The following is a 25,661-nucleotide window of genomic DNA, read 5'->3' as shown; positions in this document are numbered from 1 at the left end:
CCCATCTTTACTAAAAATACAAAAATTAGCCAGGCGTGGTGATGTCCGCCTGTAATCCCAGCTGCTTGGGAGGCTGAGGCACGAGAATCACTTGAACCCAGGAAGCGGAGGTTGCAGTGCGTTAAGATCATGCCACTGCACTCCAGCCTGAGCCACAGAGTGAGACGCTGTCTCAAAACAAAACAGAAGAAAAAATTTCCTTAAAAAAAAAAAAAAAATCACAAATTTAAAAGAATGATAAACCACCCAGGCACCGTTACTCAGGCCTATAATCCCAGCATTTTGGGAGGCCAAGGCAGGTGGATCACTTGAGGTGGGAACTTGAGACAAGCCTGGACAACATGGTGAAACCCCATCTCTAAAATTTTTTTAAAAATACAAAAATTAACCGGGCATGGTGGCATGTGCCTGTAATCCCAGCTACTCGTGAGGCTGAAGCAGAAGAATCGCTTGAACCCAGGAGGCAGAGGACACAGTGAGCTGAGATTGTGCCACTGCACTCCAGCCTGGACGACAGAGCGAGACTCTGTCTCAAAAACAAAAAAATGATAAGCCAAACATGTTAAAACTGTGAAAATTAAAAGCTAGACCACAACTAGAAAGAAATGATAGCTGTCAGTCAAGTATGAAATCGCTTTAACCAAAAAAGGCAGATGATACTTTATTATATAAACTCAGAATAAAATATAAAACCAAAAATTAGGTCTCAAAAGAGGCAGGATGGAGGTGCAAGTCAATGATCTGCAAGAGTGATGCAGCTTCAGATACAGTTTACAGAGGGCAATTGGTTCAGAAGTCAAATTACATAGCAACAGGCACATTAACATATTCACTGTTTCTTTCAAACAACCCAATATTGTTCAATCACGACCAACCCCCCAAAAGACCCCATGTACTCCCAATAAGTGCTTTAAATGGAAACACTTACTTAGGAAACCAATTTAATCCCAGGTGCTCTGTCTTGGAATATAAGATTCTTTCTACCATGTCATAAAGTGGTCTCCAGGGTAACTCCAAATCATCTCTTGAAAGAAGTTCCTTTTTCCTACAAAGTAAAATTAAATACCTATGTACGCTTATATGCACAGATGTGTGTATACCATAAATACTACACAGGGACAGTTCAATGTTGCTACTCATTACAGTGGGTTTTGCTTTTCCTCATCCACAGTTACTCACTGGCAGAACATAGTATTAGGAAGAATCATGCACCCGATTCTTGCTGCTGCTCAAACCTCAAAGAGCACCAGATACAAGGGGGCATTTAAACTTGTGTCACCATTATTGTAGATTAAATTTCATGTTTTCCCACACTATGGAATATTTAATGTTTCCAGCATGGAGCTGGATGCTTCAGGATAAGCAGAAGAATCTTTGGGAGGCCAGGGCAGGTAGATCACGAGGTCAGGAGATGAAGACCATCATGGCCAGCATGGTAAAGCCCTGTCTCTACTAAAAATACAAAATTAAGCTGTGCATAGTGGCACATGCCTGTAATCCCAGCTACTAGGAAGGCTGAGGCAGGAGAATCACAGTTTGCAGTGAGTAGAGATCCCACCACTGCACTCCAACCTGGCAACAAAGCGAGACTCAGTCTCAAAAAAAGAATCTATGATCCTTGGATTGTCTTCTCAAGGAACTTAACGATCTATAAAAGGGTAAGTTCAATGGGTGCTAGAGAACAGACTCCATCATGGAAGAGATGGAATTTTAATTAAAAGGTTAATTAACACATTGGATGAAACTTATGATAATGTTTCTGCAATCATTTTCCAAACTGGCAAGTTGAGACTTAGTCTTCTCACCAAAAGCACTTAATCCTCATTACCTAAAACCCGGAAGAAACAAACCAACCTTAACAGAAGTCTTTGGAATAGACTTACTTTAACAAGTTGATCAAAAGGCGGGCAAATCCCTGCATCATGCTGATTTCCAGTTTTGGAATTGATACCAGCTCATACAATAACTTAATAAAAAGAACATGATCTTTTTTGCTAAATTTTCTCCCATAAAGTCGAATATACCTGCAAGAGAAAAACAGATATACCCTTTAAAAACAGGTATGATGATACAGCCATGTTCATTGCAGTGTTATCCATACAAACCAAGATGTAGATGCAACCTGAATGTCCACAGAAGGATGAATGGATAAAGAAAATGTGGCATATGTAATATGATGGATTATTATCGTTTTTCCTTTTTTTAAAAAAAACATTTCATGGAAAACTGTATTGGTTTTCTGGATAGAAATGGGAATTTATTTGCCAGGAAGGATGATTCCATCATACTTCAGCTAGAACCAATTGACGAGGATGATTCAGTCTTAAAAAAGAAGGCAATCTGGTCATAAGCTGCAGCATGGAAGAACCTTAAGTGAAATAAGCTAGTCACAAAAGACAAATACTGTATAGGTATCTACAGTAATCAAACTCATAGAAACAGGAAGTAGAATAGTGGTTGCCAGGGGTTGAAAGGAAGGGGAAATGGAGAGCTGCTATTCAATGGGTATAGTTTCAGTTATGCAAAATAAAAAAGTCATACAGCAATGTATATGTGGTTAATAATATGCAAATAAATTTGATATATATATATTTTTGAGACGGAGTTTCTCTCTTGTTACCCAGACTGGAGTGCAATGGCGTGATCTCAGCTCACCACAACCTCCGCCTCCTGGGTTCAGGCAATTCTCCTGCCTCAGCCTCCTGAGTAGCTGGGATTACAGGCACGTGCCACCATGCCCAGCTAATTTTTTGTATTTTTAGTAGAGACGGGGTTTCACCATGTTGACCAGGATGGTCTCCATCTCTTGACCTCGTGATCCACCCGCCTCGGCCTCCCAAAGTGCTGGGATTACAGGCTTGAGCCACCGTGCCCGGCAAATTTGATATTTTTAATAATTTTTAAAAATAGGTATAACGATTTCAAATGTCTTTGATGGTTCAGTATATCTATTCTCATTGTTATGCAGTAAGGAATTATTCCGTACTTTAATCAAGAGATTAGCAGGCCAGGCAAAGTAGCTTATGCCTGTAATCCCAGCACTTTGAGAGGCTAAAGAGGGACGGTCTCTTGAACCCAGGAGTTCAAGACCAGCCTGGGTAACAGGGAAAAACCTAATCTCTACAACAAATACAAAATATTAGCCAGGCACGATGGTGTGCACCTGTGGTCCCAGTTACTCAGGAGGCTGAGGTGGGAGGATCACTGGAGCCCAGGAAGTCAAGGGAACAGTGAGCTGTGATCGCACCACTGTGCTCCAAACAGCCTAGGCGACAGAGTGAGACCTTGTCTCCAAAAGAAAAAAAAAAGAGAGATAAAGAGATTACCAAATAATTATTTTAATAACAAAGTATTTATAATAATAACTGGCTGTCATTAACATCTACTTACCAATTAAAACACTGCTCTCTTATTGTACTATTTATTTCTGTCAACTTATAATTATTACAATTAGGTTACTACCAAAAATAACTTAAGGAATATTTTTATAATAATTATTAATTATATATTAGTTATAAATAATTTAAGGAATAAATTAATATTTTATCTCAAAATTAAATTTTAATTTCTATAATCAATGTAATCAAAAGCACCAACTTTAAGAAAACGGTGTCCTAAAACCCAAGAACAACAAATCACAGCATATTTAAGAATTCAGAAGTAACTGATCCAAACAAGTTACTTTTTTGAAACCTTTTGAGGGGGATTATTTTATTAAATACATTAAATACATAAGTCAATGGGGGAAAAGAGCATTTGTATTCCTTGTAAGATCTTTAATGCTCCCCTAGCACCTAAGATCAAATTAAACTTAAATTTAACTTTTTTTTTTTTTTTTTTCAGGCAGAGTCTTGCTGTATCACCCAGGCTGGAGTGCAGTGACGTGATCTTCACTCACTGCAGCCTCAGCCTCCCAGGTTCAAACACTTCTCCTGACTCAGCCTCCTGAGTAGCTATGATTATAAGTGCCTGCCACCACACTCGGTTAACTTTTGTATTTTTAGTACAGACAGGGTTTCACCATGTTGGCCAGGCTGGCCTCAAACTCCTGACCTTGTGATCCACCCACCTCAGCCTCCCAAAGTGCTGGGATTACAGCTGTGAGCCACCGTGCCCAGCACTTATATTTAATTTCTAAAATTAGGGCATCTAACTGCTTTTATCTTCCATAAATTCTTCAAAATTTTTGGTTCACTGGCTATTTTCTCATGCTGTTCTGAATTTATTCAGCTCTTTTCTGTCATTTCAAGGTATAATTTCATGATCTCATGTTAGTACTATAAGCCAGCAAGTATAGAGGGAAGAGCAATGAGACCTGAGATCTTGTTTTGACTCTGCTAGTACAGGTTCAATACTCTTAATCTGAAAATCCAAAACCCTCCAAAATCCAAAACTTCCTGAGCAACAACATGACACTCAAAGGAAATGCTCATGGAGCTTTCCAATTTCTGATTTTTGGATTTGAGATGCTCAATCGGTAAGTATATAATGCAGATATTATAAAACCCCTAAAAATCCGAAATCCTAAATGTTTCTGGTCCCAGAATTTCAGATAAGGGACATTCAAATTATCGTTAAAGTTTCTTAAACACCCTAAAATGGTAACACACACAGATTACTAAAGACAAAAGATTCCACATCTAAAGATATTAGTATTTTGGGCTGTTGAATAAGCATAATGATACAGCCTTCTGACACCTCATTCAATTTCACTCTAAATTTAGGAGCAAAATCCAGAACCATTAAAATCTTATTTTAAATGAAAACAAACAATCTCCCTAAAAACTGGCACATGTTTTAGATACAGACAGAAGACATCAAGGAAAAATTCCCTGCTTTCAGTGGCTGCTGCAGGCCTTGTCAAGATTCCAGATGCCAGCCAGGCATAGTGGCTCACCCCTGTAATCCCAGCATTTTGGGAGGCCGAGGCAGGCGGATCACGAGGTCAAGAGATCGAGACCACCCTGGCCAACACGGTGAAACCCCATCACTACCAAAAATACAAAAATTAGCTGAGCATGGTGGTGCACGCCTGTAGTCCCAGCTACTCTGGAGGCTGAAGAAGGGGAATTGCATGAGCCCAAGAGGGGGAGGTTGCAGTGAGCCAAGATCACACCACTGCACTCCAGCCTGGGCAACACAGCAAGAGTTAACTCCATCTAAAAAAAATAAAATAAAATTGGCCAGGTATGGTGGTGGGTGCCTGCAATTCCAGCTTCTTGGTTGGCTGAGGCACGAGAATCGCTTGAACACGGGAGGCAGAGGTTGCAGTTAACCAGGATCGTGCTAGTGTACTCCAAACAAAAAGGTTCCAGATGCCCCTGAAGTCATGCACTCATTGTCCCCTGTGGTTAGGATACTTCTGCAGAAAACTGGAGAAACACTGTACTCTAAGCCAGCAGTCCCCAACCTTTTTGGTACCAGGGAGAATTTCTTAAGGAGCGCACAGGCTAGATCCCTTGCAATGGGCAGTTCACAACAGGATTTGAGCTCCTATGAGAATCTAACACCCACTAATATGACAGGAGGCAGACCTCAGGCGGTAATGCTCAATCACCTGCCAACTGCTCCCTCCTGCTGTTGCAGCCCAGCTCCTAACAGGCCAGGGACCCACACCAGTCCCCAGGCTTGGAGTTGGGGGGACCCCTGCTCTAAGCCACTGAAGTAACTTAGCTACAGCCCATTGTTTTCATTGCAGCAGACAACTATACATTTAACCTTAATTGGGGACATAAAATTAACAAAGCTCAAATTTTAATACTATAAAAGAGCCCAATAGGAGGATTCCTAGAAAGCCTGCAGCTGTTGACAAATCTAAAGATTTTGGAGGGACTCCTCAGAAATCTATTTCCCCCAGCTCCTTGCCAACCAGCAAGTGGTTCTATCAAAATGTGGCCGAAGAGATTTGTTTTAAAAGAACACAAAAGTACTAACCATAAAAAGAAAATTAGTCAATTGGTCTTTATGATAAAGAACTTCTAGCCACAATAAGACAACATTAAAAGTAAAAAGTCCAGTCAGATATCTAAAATACATATATTTGACAAAGAACTCACATTCAAATTACATAAAGAACTACTACAAACTAAGAAAAAGACACAAACAATCCAATTAAAAATGGGCAAAAAAGGCTGGGCACAGTACACCTGTAATCCCAGCATTTTGGGAGGCAAAGGCGAGAGGATCAACTGAGCTCAGGAGTTCAAGACCAGCCTGAGCAACATGGTGAAACCCCATCGTTATTTAAGAAAAAAAAAGAACTACGCAGGGTAACTGTTTAAAATGCATATTCTTGGGATCCAAAAATCCAAGGAATGTTATATCTCAGTAAAGCTGTTTTTTTTTTTCTTTTAAGGCGACTGAAAAATAAATTCCTGGAATGCTAGAGTGGAGACTACCAATCTTCATTTTTTAGACTACTCTGGTTTGATTTTTGTGTACATTTGAGTTCCAAAACCCTACTTTAGACTGTAACTACAGATGATCCATTCCCTTTTTCCAGTCAATTTTCACATTAGGTTTTGGGACTAAACATTACTATTAGGTGTTCCAAAATATCTGAAAATCCTGGTAATAATCATGATTGAATGTGACTGATATAGAGTATTTCTTTCAACTATCCAGAATATATGGATGACAAGTCATTTTGTTCCATTCTCCCACAGGGGAAGAAAAAAAGGTAGTAAAAGATAATACAATAGCAATTCCAGCTGCTTCCTCCTCACAGCCCTGCAGTGTCAAATGACTTAATTTTTAATCACAAGAAAGACAGTGGGCCAGGTGCCGTGGCTCACACCTGAAATCCCAGTATTTTGGAAGGCAAGGGCAGGAGAATCACTTGAACCCAGGAGTTCAACACCAGCCTGGGCAACATAATGAGACCTCCATCTCTATTACATATATTAAAAAATTTAATAAAAAAATTAATAAAAATCCTACAACTAGCAATATATCTTGAGTAAGTAATTCAGGCCAGGCACAATGGCTCTCACCTGTAATCCCACCACCTTGGGAGGCTGAGGCAAGCAGATCACTTAAGGTCAGGAGTTCAAGATCAGCCTGGCGAACATGGCAAAACCCCCGAATCTTCTAAAAAAAATACAAAAATTAGCTGGGCATAGCGGCAGGCGCCTGTAGTCCCAGCTACTCAGGAGGCTGAAGCAAGAGAATCTGTTGAACTCGGGAGGCGGAGGTTGCAGTGAGCCAAGATTGAGCTGCTGCACTCCAGCCTGGGTAACAGAGAGACTTGTATCAAATAATAATAATAATAATAATAATTCAGAATATCAAAGTCAAAATGCCAAAATGGGCTAGGCATTGTGGCTCACACCTATAATCCTAGCACTCTGGGAAGTTGAGAAGGAAAGATCACTTGAGACCAGGAATTCAAGACTGGTCTGGGCAACACAGGGAGACCCCATCTCTGCAAAAAAATCGCCAGGTGTGATGGCACATGCCTGTGGTCCCAGCTACTTGGGAGGCTGAAGCAAGAGGAGCATTTGAGTCTGGAATGTCGAGGCTGCACTGAGCCATAATCTTGCCACTGCATTTCAGCCTCGGTAAGAGAGTAAGATTAGCCTGACTATCCAACAATAAAAAATTTTTAAAAAGGCAAATGCACATAAGTAATTTTCAAAATTTCCTGAAAAAAGTCTAAAAATATATATGAGAATGGCTTGTTAAAATGTGGCTTACTCCGCTGGACCAAGCTTTTCCAATCCGTGGCCCAGGATTGCTCTGAATGGGGCCCAACACAAATTCATAATTTCGTTAAAACATTTAGTTTTTTTTTTGGAAATTTATTTATTTATTTAGGCGGAGTTTTGCTCTTGTTGCCCAGGCTGGAGTGCAACAGTGCAATCTCGGCTCACTGAAACCTCCTCCTCCCAGGTTCAAGCGATTCTCCTGCCTCAGCCTCCAGAATAGCTGGGATTACAGGCATGTGCCACCATATCCCGCTAATTTGGCATTGTTAGTAGAGAAAGAGTTTCACCACGTTGGTCAGGCTGCTCTCAAACTCCCAACACTTCAAGTGATCTGCCCATCTCAGCCTCCCAAAGTGCTGGGATTACCAATGTGGAGCCACCACGCCCTATCTTTTCGTGCAATTTTTTTAAGCTTATCAGCCATCATTAGCATTAATGTATTTTATGTGTGGCCCAAGACAATTCTTCCAATGCAGCCCAGGGAGGCTAAAAGATTAGAGACCCCTGCTTTAGACTGTATAAGGCAGTCATTTAAAATTATGTTTTCAAATAAACTTTAGTAGAATATGAAATGAAATATAATATTTTTAAAGCAAAGTACAAAATAATATGACCATAACTAAATAAAAATACATAATCATTCAAGTAAAAAGAAATCAAGCAGACCAGGCATGGTGGCTTGCACCTGCAATACCAGCACTTTTGGAAGCCAAGGCAGGCAGATTGCTTGAGTCCAGCCTGGGCAACACTGAGAGACCTCACGTCTGCAAAACATACAAAAATTAGCTGGGCATGATAGTATATGTATATGTCTGTAGTCCCAGCTACTCAGGATGCTGAGGTGGGAAGATCGGTGGGGACTGGGAAGCAAACGTTGCAATGTGCCAAGATCGTGCCACTGCACTCCAACCTAGGCAACAGTGAGACCTTAGTATCAAACACACACACACACACGCACACACATACACACACAGAGAGAGAAAAAAAAAGTAAATACCATAAAATATTATCTCTGGGAGCCAGATGCAGTGGCTCACGCCTGTAATCCTGGTACTTTGAGAGGCTGAGACAAGCAGATCGCTTGGGACCAGAAGATCAAGACCAGCCTAGGCAACACGGCAAAATCCCATCTCTACAAAAATTTAAATATTTTTTGAGATAGAGTCTCGTTTTGTTGCCCAGGATGGAGTGCCGTGGCACAATCTTGACTCACAGGAATCTCTACCTCCTGGGTTAAGCAATTCTCTACCTCAGCCTCCTAAGTGGCTGGGATTACAGGCCCTGTCACCACACCCAGCTAATTTTTGTATTTTTAGTAGAGACGGGGTTTCATCATCTTGGCCAGGCTGGTCTTGAACTCCTGACCTTGTGATCTTCCTGCCTCAGCCTTCCACAGTGCTAGGATTACAGTTGTGAGCCACCGTGCCCAGCCCTAAAAAAAATTTTTTTTAACTACCTCTGGGTGGTAAAACTGAGTGATTTTCCTATTTTTCAAAACACATTTTCAGTTTTTTTCACTTTTTAAAAGTAATCAGGCCAGACGAGGTGGCTAGGGCCTGTAATCCCAGCACATTGGGAGACCGAGGCGGGCAGATCACCTGAGGTCAGGAGTTCAAGACCAGCCTGGCCAACAGAGTGAAACCCCATCTCCACTAAAAATACAAAAATTAGCCCAGTTTGGTGGCGGGCGTCTATAATCCCAGCTACTTGGGAGGCTGAGGAAGGAGAATCGCTTGAACCCCGGAGGCAGAGGTTGCAGTGAGCTGATATAGTGCCACCTAGGCAACAGAGCTAGACTCCGTCTCAAGACAAAAACAAAAACAAAACGCTATTTCTGTGGCAAGGAGAAACAACTAACAGAATAGAATGTCCTATGTTTCCATTTTAGCTTGCTTTGCAGCTATCAACATAACTCTGGATAGAACATTTATTGATTTCAACATAGCCAAGTGAGCAGAAACAGCATGGTTCTACAAGTCTGTTAAGAATTCAAACTGCTCTGTCAGTCCATTGGGGAAGTCATTTAATCTTTGCAAAATCTGGCTTTCTCCACAAGGCTATGGTGACAGACTGATCAATGTACATGAAAGATGCTATAACTTAACTGATTTTCAGTGGGACTCTGGGTACCAGTTGCTTTTCAACTTTTTTTTTTATGTTCCCCAGATGTATCGGTTGGTTTGAAAAACACTGGAATCTAATAAAGTGATGAGAACGCAATAATATCATCCCTAAGTATACATGGGGATTGGTTTCAGAACCTCCCACAGACACCAAAGTCCACAGATTCTCAATCCCTTGTGTAAAATGGTATATTATTTGCATAAAACCTAGATGCATCCTCCCATATGCTTTAAATAATCTCTAGATTACTTCCACTTAATAAAATGCCTTTACATCACTCACTTTATTCACGTACATTCAATATCGTATTTGACATGTGGTTAATTCAAGTTTTGCTTTCTGGAATTCCGTAGATTTTTCTTTCTGTCGCCCAGGCTGCATGCAGTGGTGCGATTATGGCTCACTGCAGCCTCGACCTCCTGTGCTCAAGCAATCCTCCCATCTCAGCCTCCCAAGTAGCTGGGACTACAGATGCAGGCTACCACATCCATCTAATTTTTAAATTTTTTTTGTAGAGTTGGGGTCTCCCAGTGTTGCCAGGGCTGGTCCTACATTCCTGGGCTCAGACACTCCTGCCTCAGCCTCCAAAAGTGCTGGGATTATAGACATGAGCCACCACGTTTGGCCATCTTCTGGGTATTTTCAATTCTGGGTTAAATCCACAGATGCAGAACCCACAAATACAGAGGGCCTATTGTGCATGCTTTTAAAAGTCTATTTAAATCATTAAAAATATGACACTTCCACTTTGCTGGGGAGGTGAGGAAAAAATGATACTAAATACAACCCATTTCAATTTATGTCTTTAGTTAGTTATGAAGCTAAATAGATTTTAAGAATCTATTTTGCTCACTATATATATTTTAAGAATCTCTTTTGTACACTATATATATTTTCATGTGAATTATCTGTTCTATCCTTGAAAGCCTATCTATCCTTTAAGAATTCCCTTCTTCATTAAGTCTTCTCAACCAAATGCCCGATCTGTTCTCTTTCCCCTTAATAGCTAATAGCTTGTACTAAACTTGAGTATTTTTCACATTCTAACTTATAAATATGTATATATGATTTTATTTCTTTAGATGACTGACAGTCACTTGGGGAAAGGGATCATGCCGCTCTACACCTACTTAAGAAATCCAGAACTCTAGAGATTAAACAAGGGGAACATTCTGAGAAAACATTTTTTTTTTTTTTGAGACGGAATCTCACTCTGTCGTCAGGCTAGAGTGCAGTGGTGCGATCTCAGGCTCACTGCAACTTCCGACTCCCTGGTTCAAGCGACTCTCCTGCCTCAGCCTTTCAGGTAGCTGAGATTACCGGCAGGAGCCACCACAACCAACTAACTTTTGTATTTTTAGTAGAGAAGAGGTTGGCTCGGATGGTCTTGATCTCCTAACCTCATGATTCAACTGCCTTGGCCTCCCAAAGTGTTGGGATTACAGGTGTGAGCCACTGCACCCAGACCTGAGAAACATTTTTTAAATGACTGAATGTACAAGTATACTTTGAAGAATATACTGGCTTACATAATCGCAAAGATCTTACTAGGACTAATTCTTTTCTTTTTTGGAGATGAATCTCGCTCTGTCACCGAGGCTGGAGTGCAGTGGTGCAATCTCAGCTCATCACAACCTCTACCTCCTGGGTTTGTGATTCTCCTGCCTCAGTCTTCTGAGTAGCTGAGATTCAGCCTTCTCAGTAGCTGGGATCACAGGCATGCGCCACCACGCCTGGCTAATTTTTGCATTTTTTGTAGAGACGGGTTTCACCATCTTGGTCAGGCTAGTTTCAAACTCCTGATCTTGTGATCCACCTGTGTCAGCCTCCCCAACTGCTGGGATTACAGGTGTGAGCTACCACACTTGGCCAGGATTAATTCTTAAAACACATACACACACAAATCTCAAACTAACAATAAATATTCAACCACATTAAACAAATTGGGTTTAAAATGTGGGGGTTTCTAAAAAGCACTTTAAAAAAACAGGTCTATGGGTAGGGCATGATGGCTCACACCTGTAATCCTAGCACTTTGAGAGGCCAAGGTGGGCAGATCACCTGTCAGGAGATCGAGACTAGCCTGACTAACATGGAGAAACCCCATCTCTACTAAAAAGACAAAATTAGCCAGGTGTGGTAGCACACGCCTGTAATCCCAGCTGCTCGGCAGGCTGAGACAAGAGAATCACTTGAACCTGGGAGACACAGGTTGCAATGAGCCAAGATCACACCATTCCACTCCAGCCTGGGCAACAAGACCGAAACTCTTATCTCAAAAAAAACCAAAAAAAAACATTCCTGATGAAAGGCTCTAAAGGGACAAAGAGTTCAAAGGCATATACTTCTCTTTATCTCCATCCACCACAGGCTAATAAATACTTACTGAAGTTTCAACATATTGCAGTTCAAAAACTAACACAATTTCTGGACTAATCAAGTCATTCACCATTAATACTTAATAAAGATCCCACTATCCTTTTCCCAGTTGTTTCTCTCTTGAGACATGGATAAAGGGAATGATTTCTTGAAATGCTTTCTGGGTGTCATTTATAAGATAGATATAGCAACAGGCAATGAAAATATAAAAATAAATTCCCTGAAGCATACAGCCTAGAGAGACAGGTAACTGATTATTTCAACATGATGTTCCGAGTATAATTTTTTTTTTTTTGAGACAGGCTAGAGTGCAGTAGCACAATCACAGCTCACTGCAACCTCAATCACTGGGCCCAGTGATCTTCCCACCTCAGCCACCTAGGTACCACCTAGTAGTACTACAGGTGTGTACCACCACACCAGCTACTTGTATTTTTTGTACAGACAGGGTTTCACCATGTTGGCCAGGCTGCTCTCAAATTCCTGGGCTCCAGCAATCTTCCTGTCTTGGCCTCCCAAAGTGCTGAGATTACAGGTGTGAGCCACTGCACCAGGCCCAGAGAACAGATTTTTAACAGCTGTTTGGCTAATTTGCCCATTAATGTTTCTGTACCCCCAAATTAAATGGTTTACTCTGAATTTCTCCTTATCTAACCAAATCCTTCCTCAAAACTAGAGGTTAGCCGTTCCCTGGGTAGAATTTCCCAGGCTATACAGCTTTCCTTTCTATGGACATAGTGGTCAAGGGCAAGACCTTTGAGGTTATCAGGCTAATTGGCTGTAACATAGCCTCTGCTATGATTGAATGCTTATATCCCCTCAAAAATTCATGCTGAAACCCTAATCCCCAACATGACAGTATTTGGAAATGAGACTTTTGGCAGGCAGTCTTGAAGGTGGAGACCTCATCATGGCATTACTACCTGATAAGAAGACTCACAAAGGGCTTGCTTCCATTCCCTCCCCTGCCCCCAGTCAGGTGAGGACAGCAAGAAGGCACTGGCTGTCTATCTGCCACAAGTGGACCCTCACCAATACCCCCTTCATGCTGACACCCTGATCTTGGACGTCCAGCCTCTAGAACTGAGAGAAGCAAATGTCTGTTGTTTAAGCTACTCAGTCTATGGTATTCTGTTATAGCAGCCCAAGCCGACTAAGACAACCTTATTCAGCCCAAGCCGACTAAGACAACCTTATTAAGTCTCATTTCTTCCATGCTAAAACTATGATAAATATGCCTACAGGCCTGCAGGGGCCTGGCAAGGCAGCTGGGCAGGTGGCCCCTCTAAAAAAACAAACAAACAAATCTAGTTCATAGGGTTGTAGATGAGAATAAAATGAAATAACGAATGTAAAGCACTTAGCACAGTGCTGGCACATTATGACCCCTAAATATAAGGTAGTATTTATGTCACTCATTTAACCTTCTATTAATGTTATCTTTTATGACCCCTCAGGTTATTGATACTATAAAAACTGTTATAGGGCCGGGCGCGGTGGCTGAAGCCTGTAATCCCAGCACTTTGGGAGGCTGAGGCGGGTGGATCACGAGGTCAAGAGATTGAGACCATTCTGGTCAACATGCTGAAACCCCGTCTCTACTAAAAATACAAAAAATTAGCTGGGCATAGTGGTGCGTGCCTGTAATCCCAGCTACTCGGGAGGCTGAGGCAGGAGAATTGCCTGAACCCAGGAGGCGGAGGTTGCGGTGAGCCGAGATTGCGCCATTGCACTCCAGCCTGGGTAACAAGAGCGAAACTCCATCTCAAAAAAAGAAAAAAAAAACTGTTATAACTTTCATTTTCATCCCTTATATCCTTAAATCTCAGTAAGTGTTCACTATGTGATCTTAAGTACAGAAAGAAACCTGTTAAACCAGCAGCTTTCAAAGTTTTTAGCCATAACCCATAATAATAAATATATCATAACCCCGTACACACATACACATATATGTACTGAGCCAAAGGACATGAACTTTCAACCTCACCACTTCCAAATGCATTCTAATGATTCTAATCTTGTTCACTCACAACAAAACAAAAAATGGTCAGTGTCTTCCAAATTGATTTCACAACCCTTTTCTTGTGACCCACAATTTGGAAAACTATGTAATACACATAGTTTTTACATTGCGGTCCACAAAATTGAGGTACCCTCAAAAACACAAAGTGAAAAGGTCTCAAGATAATTCTGCCTACTTAATTATGAGGATTTTTTTTTTAAAAATCACCTTTCTAAATCATTCCTGAACTTGTTAAATAATATTCCACTTGCCATACACAGAATAAAAATGTCCATTTGTTTTATGTTTACAAAAACAGACACAATTTGTTGCTTGCAAGTGAGCTATCCATCCCAACTAAACTCTTCATAAATCTGCCCCAAAATTACTAACTTCATTCAAAAGCCACCTGAGTAGAGAAATAAAAGAATTTCTGCCTGAAAATACATACACTCACGTGGTAAGTTTGCACTCATAAAATTTCCTGCTCTAAAAACTTAGACTTCAACAATGGCTTAAAAAAGAAAATCAGCAGCAGGGTTGCAAAAATTAATTAATTTAATTAAAAAGTGCCAAAAAATGAAATGAAACACGCACATGTAACAGTCCAAAGATTACAAACACATTCCACTTAGACTGTCTACCATTAGAAGTTTTTTATTTTTATTTTTATTTTTTTGAGAAGGAGTTTCGCTGTTGTTACCCAGACTGGAGTGCAATGGCATGAACTCGGCTCACCGCAACCTCTGCCTCCTAGGTTCAAGCAATTCTCCTCCCTCAGCCTCCCGAGTAGCTGGGACAACAGGCACACACGACCATGCCCAGCTAATTTTTTTATTTTCAGTAGAGACTAGGTTTCACCTTGTTGACCAGGATGGTCTCAATCTCTTGACCTCGTGATCCACCCGCCTCGGCTTCCCAAAGTGCTGGGATTACAGGTGTGAGCCACTGTGCCGGGCCCCCATTAGAAGATTTAAAGCATTTTTAAAAATACTTTTTAGTGTTTTTGTTGTTGTTGTTGTTGTTGAGACAGGGTCTGGCTGTGTTGTCCAGGCTGGAGTGCAGTGGCATAATCTTGGCTCACCTCAACCTCTGCCTCCCAGGTTCAAGCCAGTCTCCCAACTCAGCCTCCCAAATAACTGGAACTACCAGCATATGTTACCATGCCCAGCTAATATTTGTATTTTTTCTAGAGATGGGGCTTCACTATGTTGCCCAGGCTGGTCTTGAACTCCTGAGTTCATGTTATCTACCCACCTCAGCATCCCAAAGTGCTAGGATTCACAGGCATGAGGAACCTCATCCAGTTTCATTTTTAATAATTCTTAAGCAGTCTTCAACTTGTTTGCATTATAATACTATTCCCATACCCACTTCACAGCTGCAGTGGTGCTAGGTGTTTTTTTTGAAAAGGATAAAAAGTATTACATTTTTAATCTAAAAAATTTAGGATCTGCGTATCACCAAAAAAGCCAAATTGGCATAATACAATGATGACCACTACTAAAATTTAATGATTTATCTATCAAAAAATTATACTAGCCGGGTGCGGTGGCTCGTCCCTGTAATCCCAGCACCTGGGGAGGCTGAGAAGGTGAATCACTTGAGATCAGGAGTTCAAGTCCAGTCTAGCTAACAGGGAGAAAACCCATCTCTACTAAAACCATAAAAATTAGCAGGGCATGGTGGCAGACACCTGCCTGTAATCCCAGCTACTTGGGAGGCTGAGGCAGGAGAATCACTTGAACCCAAGAGGCAGAGGTTGCAGTGAGCCAAGATCATGCCACTGCACTCCAGCCTGGGCAACAGAGCGAAACTGTCTCAAAAAAAAAAAAAAATTCATTGTAGAGAATGGAACATAAGCAGGGTGCAGTGGTGCGTGCCTGTAGTCCCAGCTACTAGAGAAGCTGGGGTGAGAGGATTGCTTGAGTCCAGGAGTTCTGGGCTGTAGTGCAATATGCCAATGGTGTGTCCGCACTAAGTTCAGCATCAATATGGTGACCTCCCAGGAGTCAGGGACCACCAGGTTGCCTAAAGAGGGGTGAACCAGTTGAACCGGCCCAGGTTGGAAACAGAGCAGGTCAAAACTCCCATGCTGATCAGTAGTGGGATCGTGCCTGTTAATAGCCACTGCACTCCAGCCTGGGCAACATAGCAAGATCCATCTCTGAAAAAAAAAGAGAGAGAGAATGTAACATAAGTATACAAAAAATACAAAAGCATGGACAAGGGATCAAGAGAGTATACTTAAAGAGAAGAAAAGTTAAGTGTAAACCAAATATGGAAGCAGCCAACCTCAAGGTTCCAAATGGGAATATTTGTAGTATGTGCTCTTGTAACGTTCAAGTAGGGGTCTCAATAAATGTAGGGGGTTTTTGTTGCTGTTGTTTGCTTACTGTTGCTTTTATTACCATGATCTCAGTTTGGTGTTCATACAGAATGAGGTTTTGATCTAATTTTCTACAAAGGTTAGTGAGAAACACATATTTGAATTTTTGTATTTAAAAAGAAGTGAAGAGGGGCTAGGTGCACTGGCTTATGTTTGTAATCCCAGCACTTTGGGAGGGTGACGTGGGAAGATTACTTGAGCCCAGGAGTTTGAGACCAGCCCTGGCAACAGAGTGAGATCCTGTGTCTACAAAAATAAAAATAAAATAATAAAACCTTAGCTGGGTGTGCTGCTACATGCCCAGGGTCCCAGCTACTCTGAAGGCTGGGATGGGATGATAGCTTGAGCCTGGGAGGTTGAGGGTGCAGTAAGCTGTGACGGTGCCACTGCACTCTAACCTGGGTGACAGATAAAGACACTGTCTCAAAATAAGGGGATGAAGAGGGAGAAGGGGATTCTTTAAAGTAAGTCTCTTTTAACAGAAAAAAGTTAATTCCCAGGTTCCATGATAAGAAAAACAGTTCTGGCCGGGTGTGGTGGCTCACGCCTATAAGCCCAGCACTTTAGGAGGATCGCAAGGTTTAAGAGATCGAGACCATTCTGACCAACATGGTGAACCCCCCCCACTCCGTCTCTAAAAATGCAAAAATTAGCTGGGCGTGGTGGCGCACGCGTGTAGTCCCAGCTACTTGGGAGGCTGAGGCAGGAGAATTGCTTGAACCCAGGAGGTGGAGGTTGCAGTGAGCCAAGATTGCGCCACTGCACTCCAGCCTAGTGCCTGGGCAAGACTCTGTCTCAAAAAAAAAAAAAAAAAAAAACCAAAAACCAGTTCTCAGAAGTTATATGCTCATTTACAAGCTTGCCTAAAAAAACAATAAAAATTTGCCTCCATTTCAATTAAGGACATATATTTCAAATACAATTTTATTCTGCAGCACTGCAGAAAGAACACCTAGGAAAACCATTCTTAAAGAACCTTCAGATCTCAGAAGAACATCAAATGATACATTTTTTTTTCTAACTGCCTTTCTTAGTGTCTCAAAGTAAGGCATTAAAACACACTAGTCAGAATGAGATTTTCTTTTCAAATAATACATTCAGAATTCCTATCTTCTTCAAATTTTTTGGTGAAGTTACCACCTAGCCTGGTCTGTCCTAAATGAACAAAAATATGCACTAAAAGAATGCACACATACCATAGGCGGTGGCTCACACATGTAATCCCAACACTTTCAGGAGACCAAGGTGGGATCTCTTGAGCCCAAGAGTTCAAGGCCAGCCTGAGCAACACAGCAAGACTCTGTCTCTACAAAAACTTTAAAAATTAGCTTGGCGTGGTGGTACATGTCTGTAGTCCAAGCTACTCAGGAGGCTGAGGTGGGAGGATCACTCAAGCCCAGGAGCTCAAGGCTAAAACAGGGAGTTATTGCACTCCCTGTGTTTCCAGCCTGGGTGACAGACCAAGACTATCTCTTCAAAAAAACCACACACACAACAAGAGCACATTGGGACTTCCAGAGGGCAGAAAATCTTCACTGATACATCCCAAACGCCAAAACCAGTGCCCAGCTCATGCAATGTACTAAAAAAAAAATGTGTTCAAAGAAGACTGACATCTGTCTCTGGTACATTGTGTTAATCATGACTGTGCACTAACCTATGAGCCTCTGTGTCATTTTTTAATGAAGGTAACTTAAAAGAGTACTTGTCACCCCAGGACTCAGTCTAAGTCTTCAAAGGTAAGACGCAGAAATGAAAGATGTCATAATGGGAAAACGTTCATTAATCAACTATTATAGTAAACCTTAGACAAAACAATACAAATGAAATGGAAACTCAATAGTAAAACCATAAATTTGGCAAAGAAGCAGAACCTCATGAGATTGATCAAAGTGATAATAGATGTTAATATTTTCAGGTTTTATAATAGTATTGGCATTACTTTTTTTAAAAAAATTCCTTTTCCTGGCCGGGCGCGGTGGCTCACTCCTATAATCCCAGCACTTTGGGAGGCCGAGGCGGGTGGATCACGAGGTCAAGAGATCAAGACCGTCCTGGTCAATGAGGTGAAACCCTGTCTCTACTAAAAATGGCGCAGCCTGTAATCCCAGCTACTCAGGAGGCTGAGGCAGGAGAATTGCTTGAACCCAGAAGGCAGAGGTTGCAGTGAGCTGAGATCGTGCCATTGCACTCCAGTCTGGGTAACAACAGCGAAACTCCATCTCAAAAGAAAAAAAAAAAAATTCCTTTTCCTTTAAAGATACATAATGGAAACATTTGTGAATAAAGTAATATGCTTCAAAAACAATGGGGAAAGGGGATGATAAAAAGAATGTAACTTGCCATGAGTTAACTGATGATGGGTAACAAGGTTCATTATATTATTATCTTCTTTTGTATATTTTTGGTATTATTCATGACAAAAATCGTTTAATGAATAGAGAGTTTAAATACTAAAATCTTCAAATCAGAAACACACATATGCTTATTGGCCAGTGATGTTCAGGAAGAAACAGTCAGTAAACTAGTGAAAAGAAAACTGACAAGCTGTTTTCAAGAAATTATTGAGAGGTTCCTGGAAAATGGTAAGGGCCTCAAATATTTTTGAAAAAAAGTATATGTATGACAGTGTCATGAAAAGTCAAATGTGTGCATGTATAGGGACACAGGGTATATGGGAACTCTACACTTTCCATTCAACTTTGCTGTGAACCTAAAAACTGCTCTCAGCAATAAAATTTATTATTTTTGAAAAAATCATTAGGAAATACGTCTTCTTGTACAACTTTGTCAAAAAAATTCATGTTCTCCAAAATCACTTACTTTTTTTCTCCTTCATGTTCTCCAAAATCACTTACTTTTTTTCTCCCTATGGAAAATCAACTTTCTCACTACAAAGAAATCTTGGTTCCCATTTTGAATGATCACTTATTAACTAAGACCATAGTTAATCTGCTATCACTCTCTATAACTGGTTCTCACTGATAAGTTTGGTAATTTGTTAAGATTTCAAGATTCTTTTACAAATAAAACCACTTGCATTTACTGCGTACTTCAATTTCAGTACTATAATCATTAAATACTCTTAAGTGTCTCGTAACAGACAATGCAGATTCCGCAGTTAGCATTTCCTTTCTTTCCCAACACAGGGATGATCTGAATGTGGGTGCTCCAGTGGCCACTTGTTACTTTCCACAAGAGGAGGTCTGTGTATTCGATAACTCATACCTTGACTACACTTAAGTTTCTGGTGGTTATGTAATCTAATTAAATATGGTATGTGGTATCAACTGGGATAATTGATCCAGGAAGGCTATATAATATTTGTAATAATAAACAACTGTACTTGTAATTCTAAAGGGTGCCACAGTTTAATTAGCAAATAAAATGACTTCATAGTATAATACAGGCACTTAATATAAAACAATACAGAACATGTCACTGTAGCAAAAAAGGGAACTAAATTTGCTTCATATTACACCAAACCCATATACTTTACTAAAATTCTGTTTAAACACACACACACCCGCACGTGCACACACACGAATCATGGATGGGATAAATTGTAAGAAATAATAACCCATTCACTTACTCTCCCTCCTTTTCCCTCCCTTTCGTCCAGACTAGTTGAAAAGGAACACAGAGCTAGAAAGGCCAAGTGATTTTTTTCTTTTTTTAAGACAAGAGTCTCCCTCTATCGCCCAGGCTGGAGTTCAGTGGCGCAATCTCCGCTCACTGTAGCCTCTGCCTCCCAGGTTCAAGCGATTCTTCTGCCTCAGCCTCCCCAGTAGTTGGGATTACAGGTAAGTGCTTATTTTTGTATTTTTAGTAGAGACTGGGTTTCACCACGTTGGCCAGGGAACTCGTGGCCTCAAATAATCCCAGACTTCCAAAGGGCAGGATTACAGGCATTGAGCCACCATACCCAGAGCACCCAAGTGATTTTTCAAATAGTATGCTTTTTGGAGCCCAGAGGAAGTTTCAGGAGTTCTACTATCAAGGGAGAATTTTTTTTTAACCAGTAGGGTTTTAATTTGCCTGAATTAAACGTGAATCCAATTTCACGTTTAATTTTTTTTTTTTTTTTTTTTTTGAGATGGAGTCTTGATCTGTCGCCCAGGCTGGAGTGCACTGGCATGATCTTGGCTCACTGCAACCTCTACCTCCCAGGTTCAAGCAATTCTCCTGCCTCAGCCTCCTGAGTAGCTGGGATTATGATGCCAGGCCAATTTTTGTATTTTTAGTAGAGACAGCTTTTCATCATGTTTGTCAGGCTAGCGTGGAACTCCTAACTTCATGATCTGCCCCCCAGGCTTCCCAAAGTGCTGGGATTACAGGCGTGACAAAATCAAGTTTTAAGAATACCTTTCTTTAGACTGGGCGTGCAGCTCATGGCTATAATCCCAGCACTTTGGGAGGCCGAGGCGGGCGGATCACGGGAGATTGAGACCAGCCTGGCTAACACAGTGAAACCCCATCTCTTTAAAAAAAATTAAAAATTTAAATTTAAATTTAAAAAAAAGAATACCTTTCTTCAACTCCCTTCATTCTCATATTTCTGTTTGTTTGTTTGTTTGAGACGGAGTTTCGCTCTTGTTACCCAGGCTGGAGTGCAGTGGCGTGATCTCAGCTCACCGCAACCTCCGCATCCTGGGTTCAAGCAATTCTCCTGCCTCAACCTCCCAAGTAGCTGGAACTACAGGTGCGCACCACCATGCCCAGCTAATTTTTGTATTTTTAGTAGAGGTGGGGTTTCACCATGTTGACCAGGATGGTCTCGATCTCTTGACCTCGTGATCCACCCGCCTCGGCCTCCCAAAGTGCTGGGATTATAGGCATGAGCCATCGCACCCGGCCCATTCTCATATTTCACTTACAGTGTCCATGAGCTGTCTGCCATTGTCCAAAGACCATTAATTTGTTCTTACTTTCTCCGTTTCCTCAACTTCTCTGATTTGTTTACCACTTTATTAAAAATTTGCTTTGTGAGTTATTACATCACACAACCGCTCTTGATCAGACAGTTCTAGTACTTTAAACTGCCTGTACTGGAGAGCCTATATCACATGGCCAAGTATTTAAATCTATAGAAATAACCTTCTTCAGAGATGCTAAAAAGATCTGAAAGTCTCAAAATGGATTTAAACTATTAAAAATGAAGAAAAAAGTCAAAAAAGGCTGGGCGTAGTAGGTCATACCTATAATCCCAGCACTTTGGGAGGCCAATGGGGGCACATCACCTGGGTTCGAGACCACCCTTTGCCAACATGGTGAAACACCATCCCTACTAAAAATACAAAAATTAGCCTGGTATGGCAGTGCACGCTTGTAATCCCAGCCACTCAGGAGGCTGAGGCAGAAGAATCATTTGAACCAGGGAGGTAGAGGTTGCAGTGAGCCGAGACTGTGCCACTGCACTCCAGTCTGGGCCACAGAGCAAGACTATCTCAAAAAAAAAAAAAAAAGCCAAAAAGAGGGAACAAATTTTATCTCCCAAACCAGAACTTGGTCCCAGACACACCTCTGATGTCCTGATTAGGGGGTGCACATTTCTGGTCGGGGAGACAGTTCCAGTGCCTCTCAACTGCATTTACACTTTGCTCTTTAGGAATGTACTTGATCTGTGCAACTGTTTACCAGTACTTTACAAACTCTTCAAACAGTTCTTGTACAAAGATACACACATTGACTGATGTGAGGCTTGACAGGATTAAAAAAATAAAACTGCAGAATACCATAGCAGAAACGGTTCTCAATTATTTAGTCCAGGCGGGGTGCAGTGGTTCACACATGTAATCTCAGCACTCTGGGAGGCCGAGGTGAGCAAATCACTTGAGGTCAGGAGTTCAAGCCTAGTCTGACCAATATGGTGAAACTCTGTCTCTACTAAAAATAAAAAAATTAGCCGGGTGTGGTGGAACTTGCCTATAATCCCACCTACTTGGGAGACTGAGGCAGGAGAATCGCTTAAATCTGAGAGGCAGAGGTTGCTGTGAGCCCACTGCACTCCAGCATGGGTGACAGAACGAGACTCCATCTCAAAAAAAAAAAGAATTATTTAGTCTAGTTCCCTCATTTCAGGCACAAGAATACTGAAACACATGATTAAGTAACTTTCCCACAGTCTCAGAGCTAGTGGGAAAAACTAGATTTTCTTTTCATTACCACTTTCTATTTTCTGAAGTACTAAATATGATCACCACTCAGCTTTCGTCACACGTTTTGGCATTATTCAGATGCTCACTTATGCAACACAGAAGACTTAAAAAACAACAAGCACAACTATAAACAGGTCACCTTAACATGACTTAGGGAAAAAAAAAAACCACACACCCAACCAAAATCACAATATGTCCCATCGCGTTCAAAATATCTCATAGTGCAATCCCACCAATCAGTTTCCAGCATCTAACCACTATTCCAAAACAAAATTCTACCCGATAGCATTTCTTGCTGGTTATTTAGATATAAACTTAATACCATGGGTTCATGGGTATTAAAGCCATCAAGCTATCTGCAATTCATCCCTAAACACTAAACAATTAGCTCCACTGTTATTTTTAGCCCTTTCTAGGTAAAAACTTTTTACCTAATAAGCCAAACAATAACAAAACTGGGTGCTAACTTACCAAACTTGATAACAGTAAATACTTCAGAAAACAATGGTTAATTAGGCGTTGGTAGATTCTAGGTTCATAAATCCACACCAGACATGTCTTGGCACCATGGCATATTTATATACTGTACATCTAAAAAAAAGCTGTTTATGTCCCCATAAATGGTAGGTATTCTCTGGCAAGTCTAATCCAAGTGATTAAAATGGGGAATTACTGTAACAAAGTGACTATTTTTACTGTGCCTGAGGAACACGAAAACCTAGGAGGCTCACTTGAAAGAGCATTTGGATTTTAACTATTTATACTCTTTTTTGACTAACCGTGGTTCTTTTCCCTGTTGCATTCCTGCTTCTGCCCCTCAACCCCATTCTCTGAAGAATCCTAACACCAAAAACTTCTTTATACTCTAGTCAACAAGAGTTGTTAACCTTGACATTTCATGATCACTCTTTGAAGAGGGAAAATTACATGTTTTAGTTTTGTTTCTTTTTAATTAAAAAGGTAACTACTCCCACCCACCCCTCAAGTAGAAATGAGAAATTTGTCAGAGGCCCCCTAATAACTGTCAAAGAAGAATCATCCAGTGAAGAAATATAGACAAGACTATTATAAAACCCTGAGTCATCACTCAGTTCAATCAGCAGATTTGGGTAAACACTGAATAACTGACTTCGTTTTGTGTGTTCACCCATCCATATCCACATGCGTGAACATACCATGTTACCAGATTTTATGTACAGTTAACCAAACAAGATACAGCAAAATTCTTTCTTAAAAAGCTCTTTGGATACAGTAAAGATGCCCACCCAGCAAGTAAATCTAACTTTTTCCCCCGACTGTATTTTAACTAGTTTTTTTTTTTTTTTTTTTCTAATTTCACTGACACTATTGTTTGAAGCTACTTTATAAAGAACAACATAACTCCTGAAGCTGATTTAGGTAATCTATGTTATCTGAGCAACTCAACAAATTAACTCAAGCCTGATACCAATATCGCCCTAAACATCCTGACAGCGCTCTTCCCTGTTTTTTTCAGTATCTTAAAGGTCTCTTCAAAAGAAATGTCACGACAGGAGCAACACATAATCCTCAGAATCTTAAACAACATTGTCAACATTAACGTCTAAGACGTTAACCTCAAGAATGAGGTCTGACTTTTCAATCAACTCCGCCAGGTCTGAGCGAGCCCCAAAAAAGCAGAACCCCTAAGTTTCCCTATGGCTTCCTTTCCATACAGAAAGTTACTAGACGCCAATGGAGATGTGAAGAGCTGGGGATCGCAGGGGAAGGAAGAATCAGAGGAAGCACAGACAGAAGTCAAGAAGTCAAGGAACTCCCCCAAAGACAAATCCTCTGTGCCCCGCCTCTCCCGTGCGCAAAGGTCCAAAGAGGACTCTTGGGAACGGCTCACCTCTCTTCCTCGGGGCTCGGGCCCTCCCCCAGGGCCCCGCAAGTCGGAAGACAACAACCCGAACGCTTCGGGAGAAGCAGCTGGGGAGGACGTGGATGGCGGGTGACCCGGGAAGTCCCGTAGTAAAGTGGCAAGGAGGACGGCTTGAGTGCTCCACTGGCTCTGTCATGACCGTGGGACCACCGCTCGGGGACAGCTCCAGCGAGTACAGAGCTAAGGGTCCAGCCCTCTGGATAAGGAGCACCCACCCCCGACACCTTTTATTGAGGGTTTCCGCCTCGCCTGGGCCGCAGGCCGGGGCACACTTACGTGGAGAGTTTCCTGGTCCAGAAGAGGCCCCCGGGCCATAGCTCTTGGAGCTGCACGGCCCGGCCCAGGTTGCATTTGATCTGGGCCAGCAGCAAATCGGACTCGGCGTCTAGGCGCTCGGCGTAGGGCAGGAGCTTGTTGTAGACGATTTCCTTCTGCGGGACGAAGCCCCGTGGGCCCGGCTCTGGACGCCCGCCGGGATCCCTGGACTCTCCGCCTCCCGCCCGCTCGGCCGGCTCCATGAGCCCAGGGACACCCCACCCCACCCCCTCCCACCCTAGCCCTCCCCGACCCCCACCCCTCTCCGGGCTCCGCCTCCTCCGCGTCTTCGTCGCCTTGCGGCCGCCGGCGGCCCCGTCGTCCTCGGACCGATCGCTAGGCCCCCTTCCTTGGCCAGCGTGCTGCTGGGCCCCGCGCGGTTCCCGGTTCGTTGGCGGCGGCAGTGGCCGCTCTGCCCGCCCCTCACCGGCTCGGCTGGTGACGCTGCAGCCGCGGGGCCCAGAGGTTCCGGACAGGCCTCAAGTCACTTCCGGGGCGGGGCGGGGCGGGGCGACGGCGTAATGGGAGGAGGTGGTAGCGGCAGCTGGAGCCCAGGGGCCGCGCCTTCCTCGCCGTAGGCTAGGCTCGGAGCCTCCAGCGCCTGGCCTCACTGGCCCAGCGCGAGGCTGCCCCACCGGAAACACGAGGCCGAATTCCAAGCTATTGTCCTGCCTCGCTGGGGGTC

At 42.2% G+C, this 25,661-nt stretch overlaps 1 protein-coding gene across 13 annotated transcripts in view; it reads right to left on the bottom strand.

Annotated features, from left to right (window-relative positions):
• The window catches only part of PSME4 (proteasome activator subunit 4), a 109,413-nt gene extending 84,000 nt beyond the window's left edge, over positions 1–25,413 (bottom strand). For 6 of the 13 annotated variants that reach the window (XM_035272593.3, XM_035272594.3, XM_078349356.1 and 3 more), the window contains exons 1-4: positions 25,236–25,413; positions 24,938–25,092; positions 1,884–2,024; positions 929–1,045 (exon numbers count right to left, since the gene is read on the bottom strand). In XM_035272593.3, the coding sequence (XP_035128484.1) occupies positions 929–1,045; positions 1,884–1,924 (158 nt within the window). In that variant the 5' untranslated portion in view covers positions 1,925–2,024; positions 24,938–25,092; positions 25,236–25,413. Of the gene's footprint in view, positions 1–928; positions 1,046–1,883; positions 2,025–24,937 lie in introns of all 13 variants that reach the window. The other 7 variants (XM_035272590.3, XM_035272591.3, XM_035272592.3 and 4 more) reach the window with 2 other exon arrangements.
• Between the last annotated feature and the right edge of the window lie 248 nt (positions 25,414–25,661).

This window comes from Callithrix jacchus, chromosome 14 (assembly GCF_049354715.1).
Source record: "Callithrix jacchus isolate 240 chromosome 14, calJac240_pri, whole genome shotgun sequence".
Lineage (NCBI taxonomy): Eukaryota > Metazoa > Chordata > Mammalia > Primates > Cebidae > Callithrix > Callithrix jacchus.
Note: the sequence above shows the minus strand (reverse complement) of the source record. Positions and strands in the feature narration are given on the sequence as shown.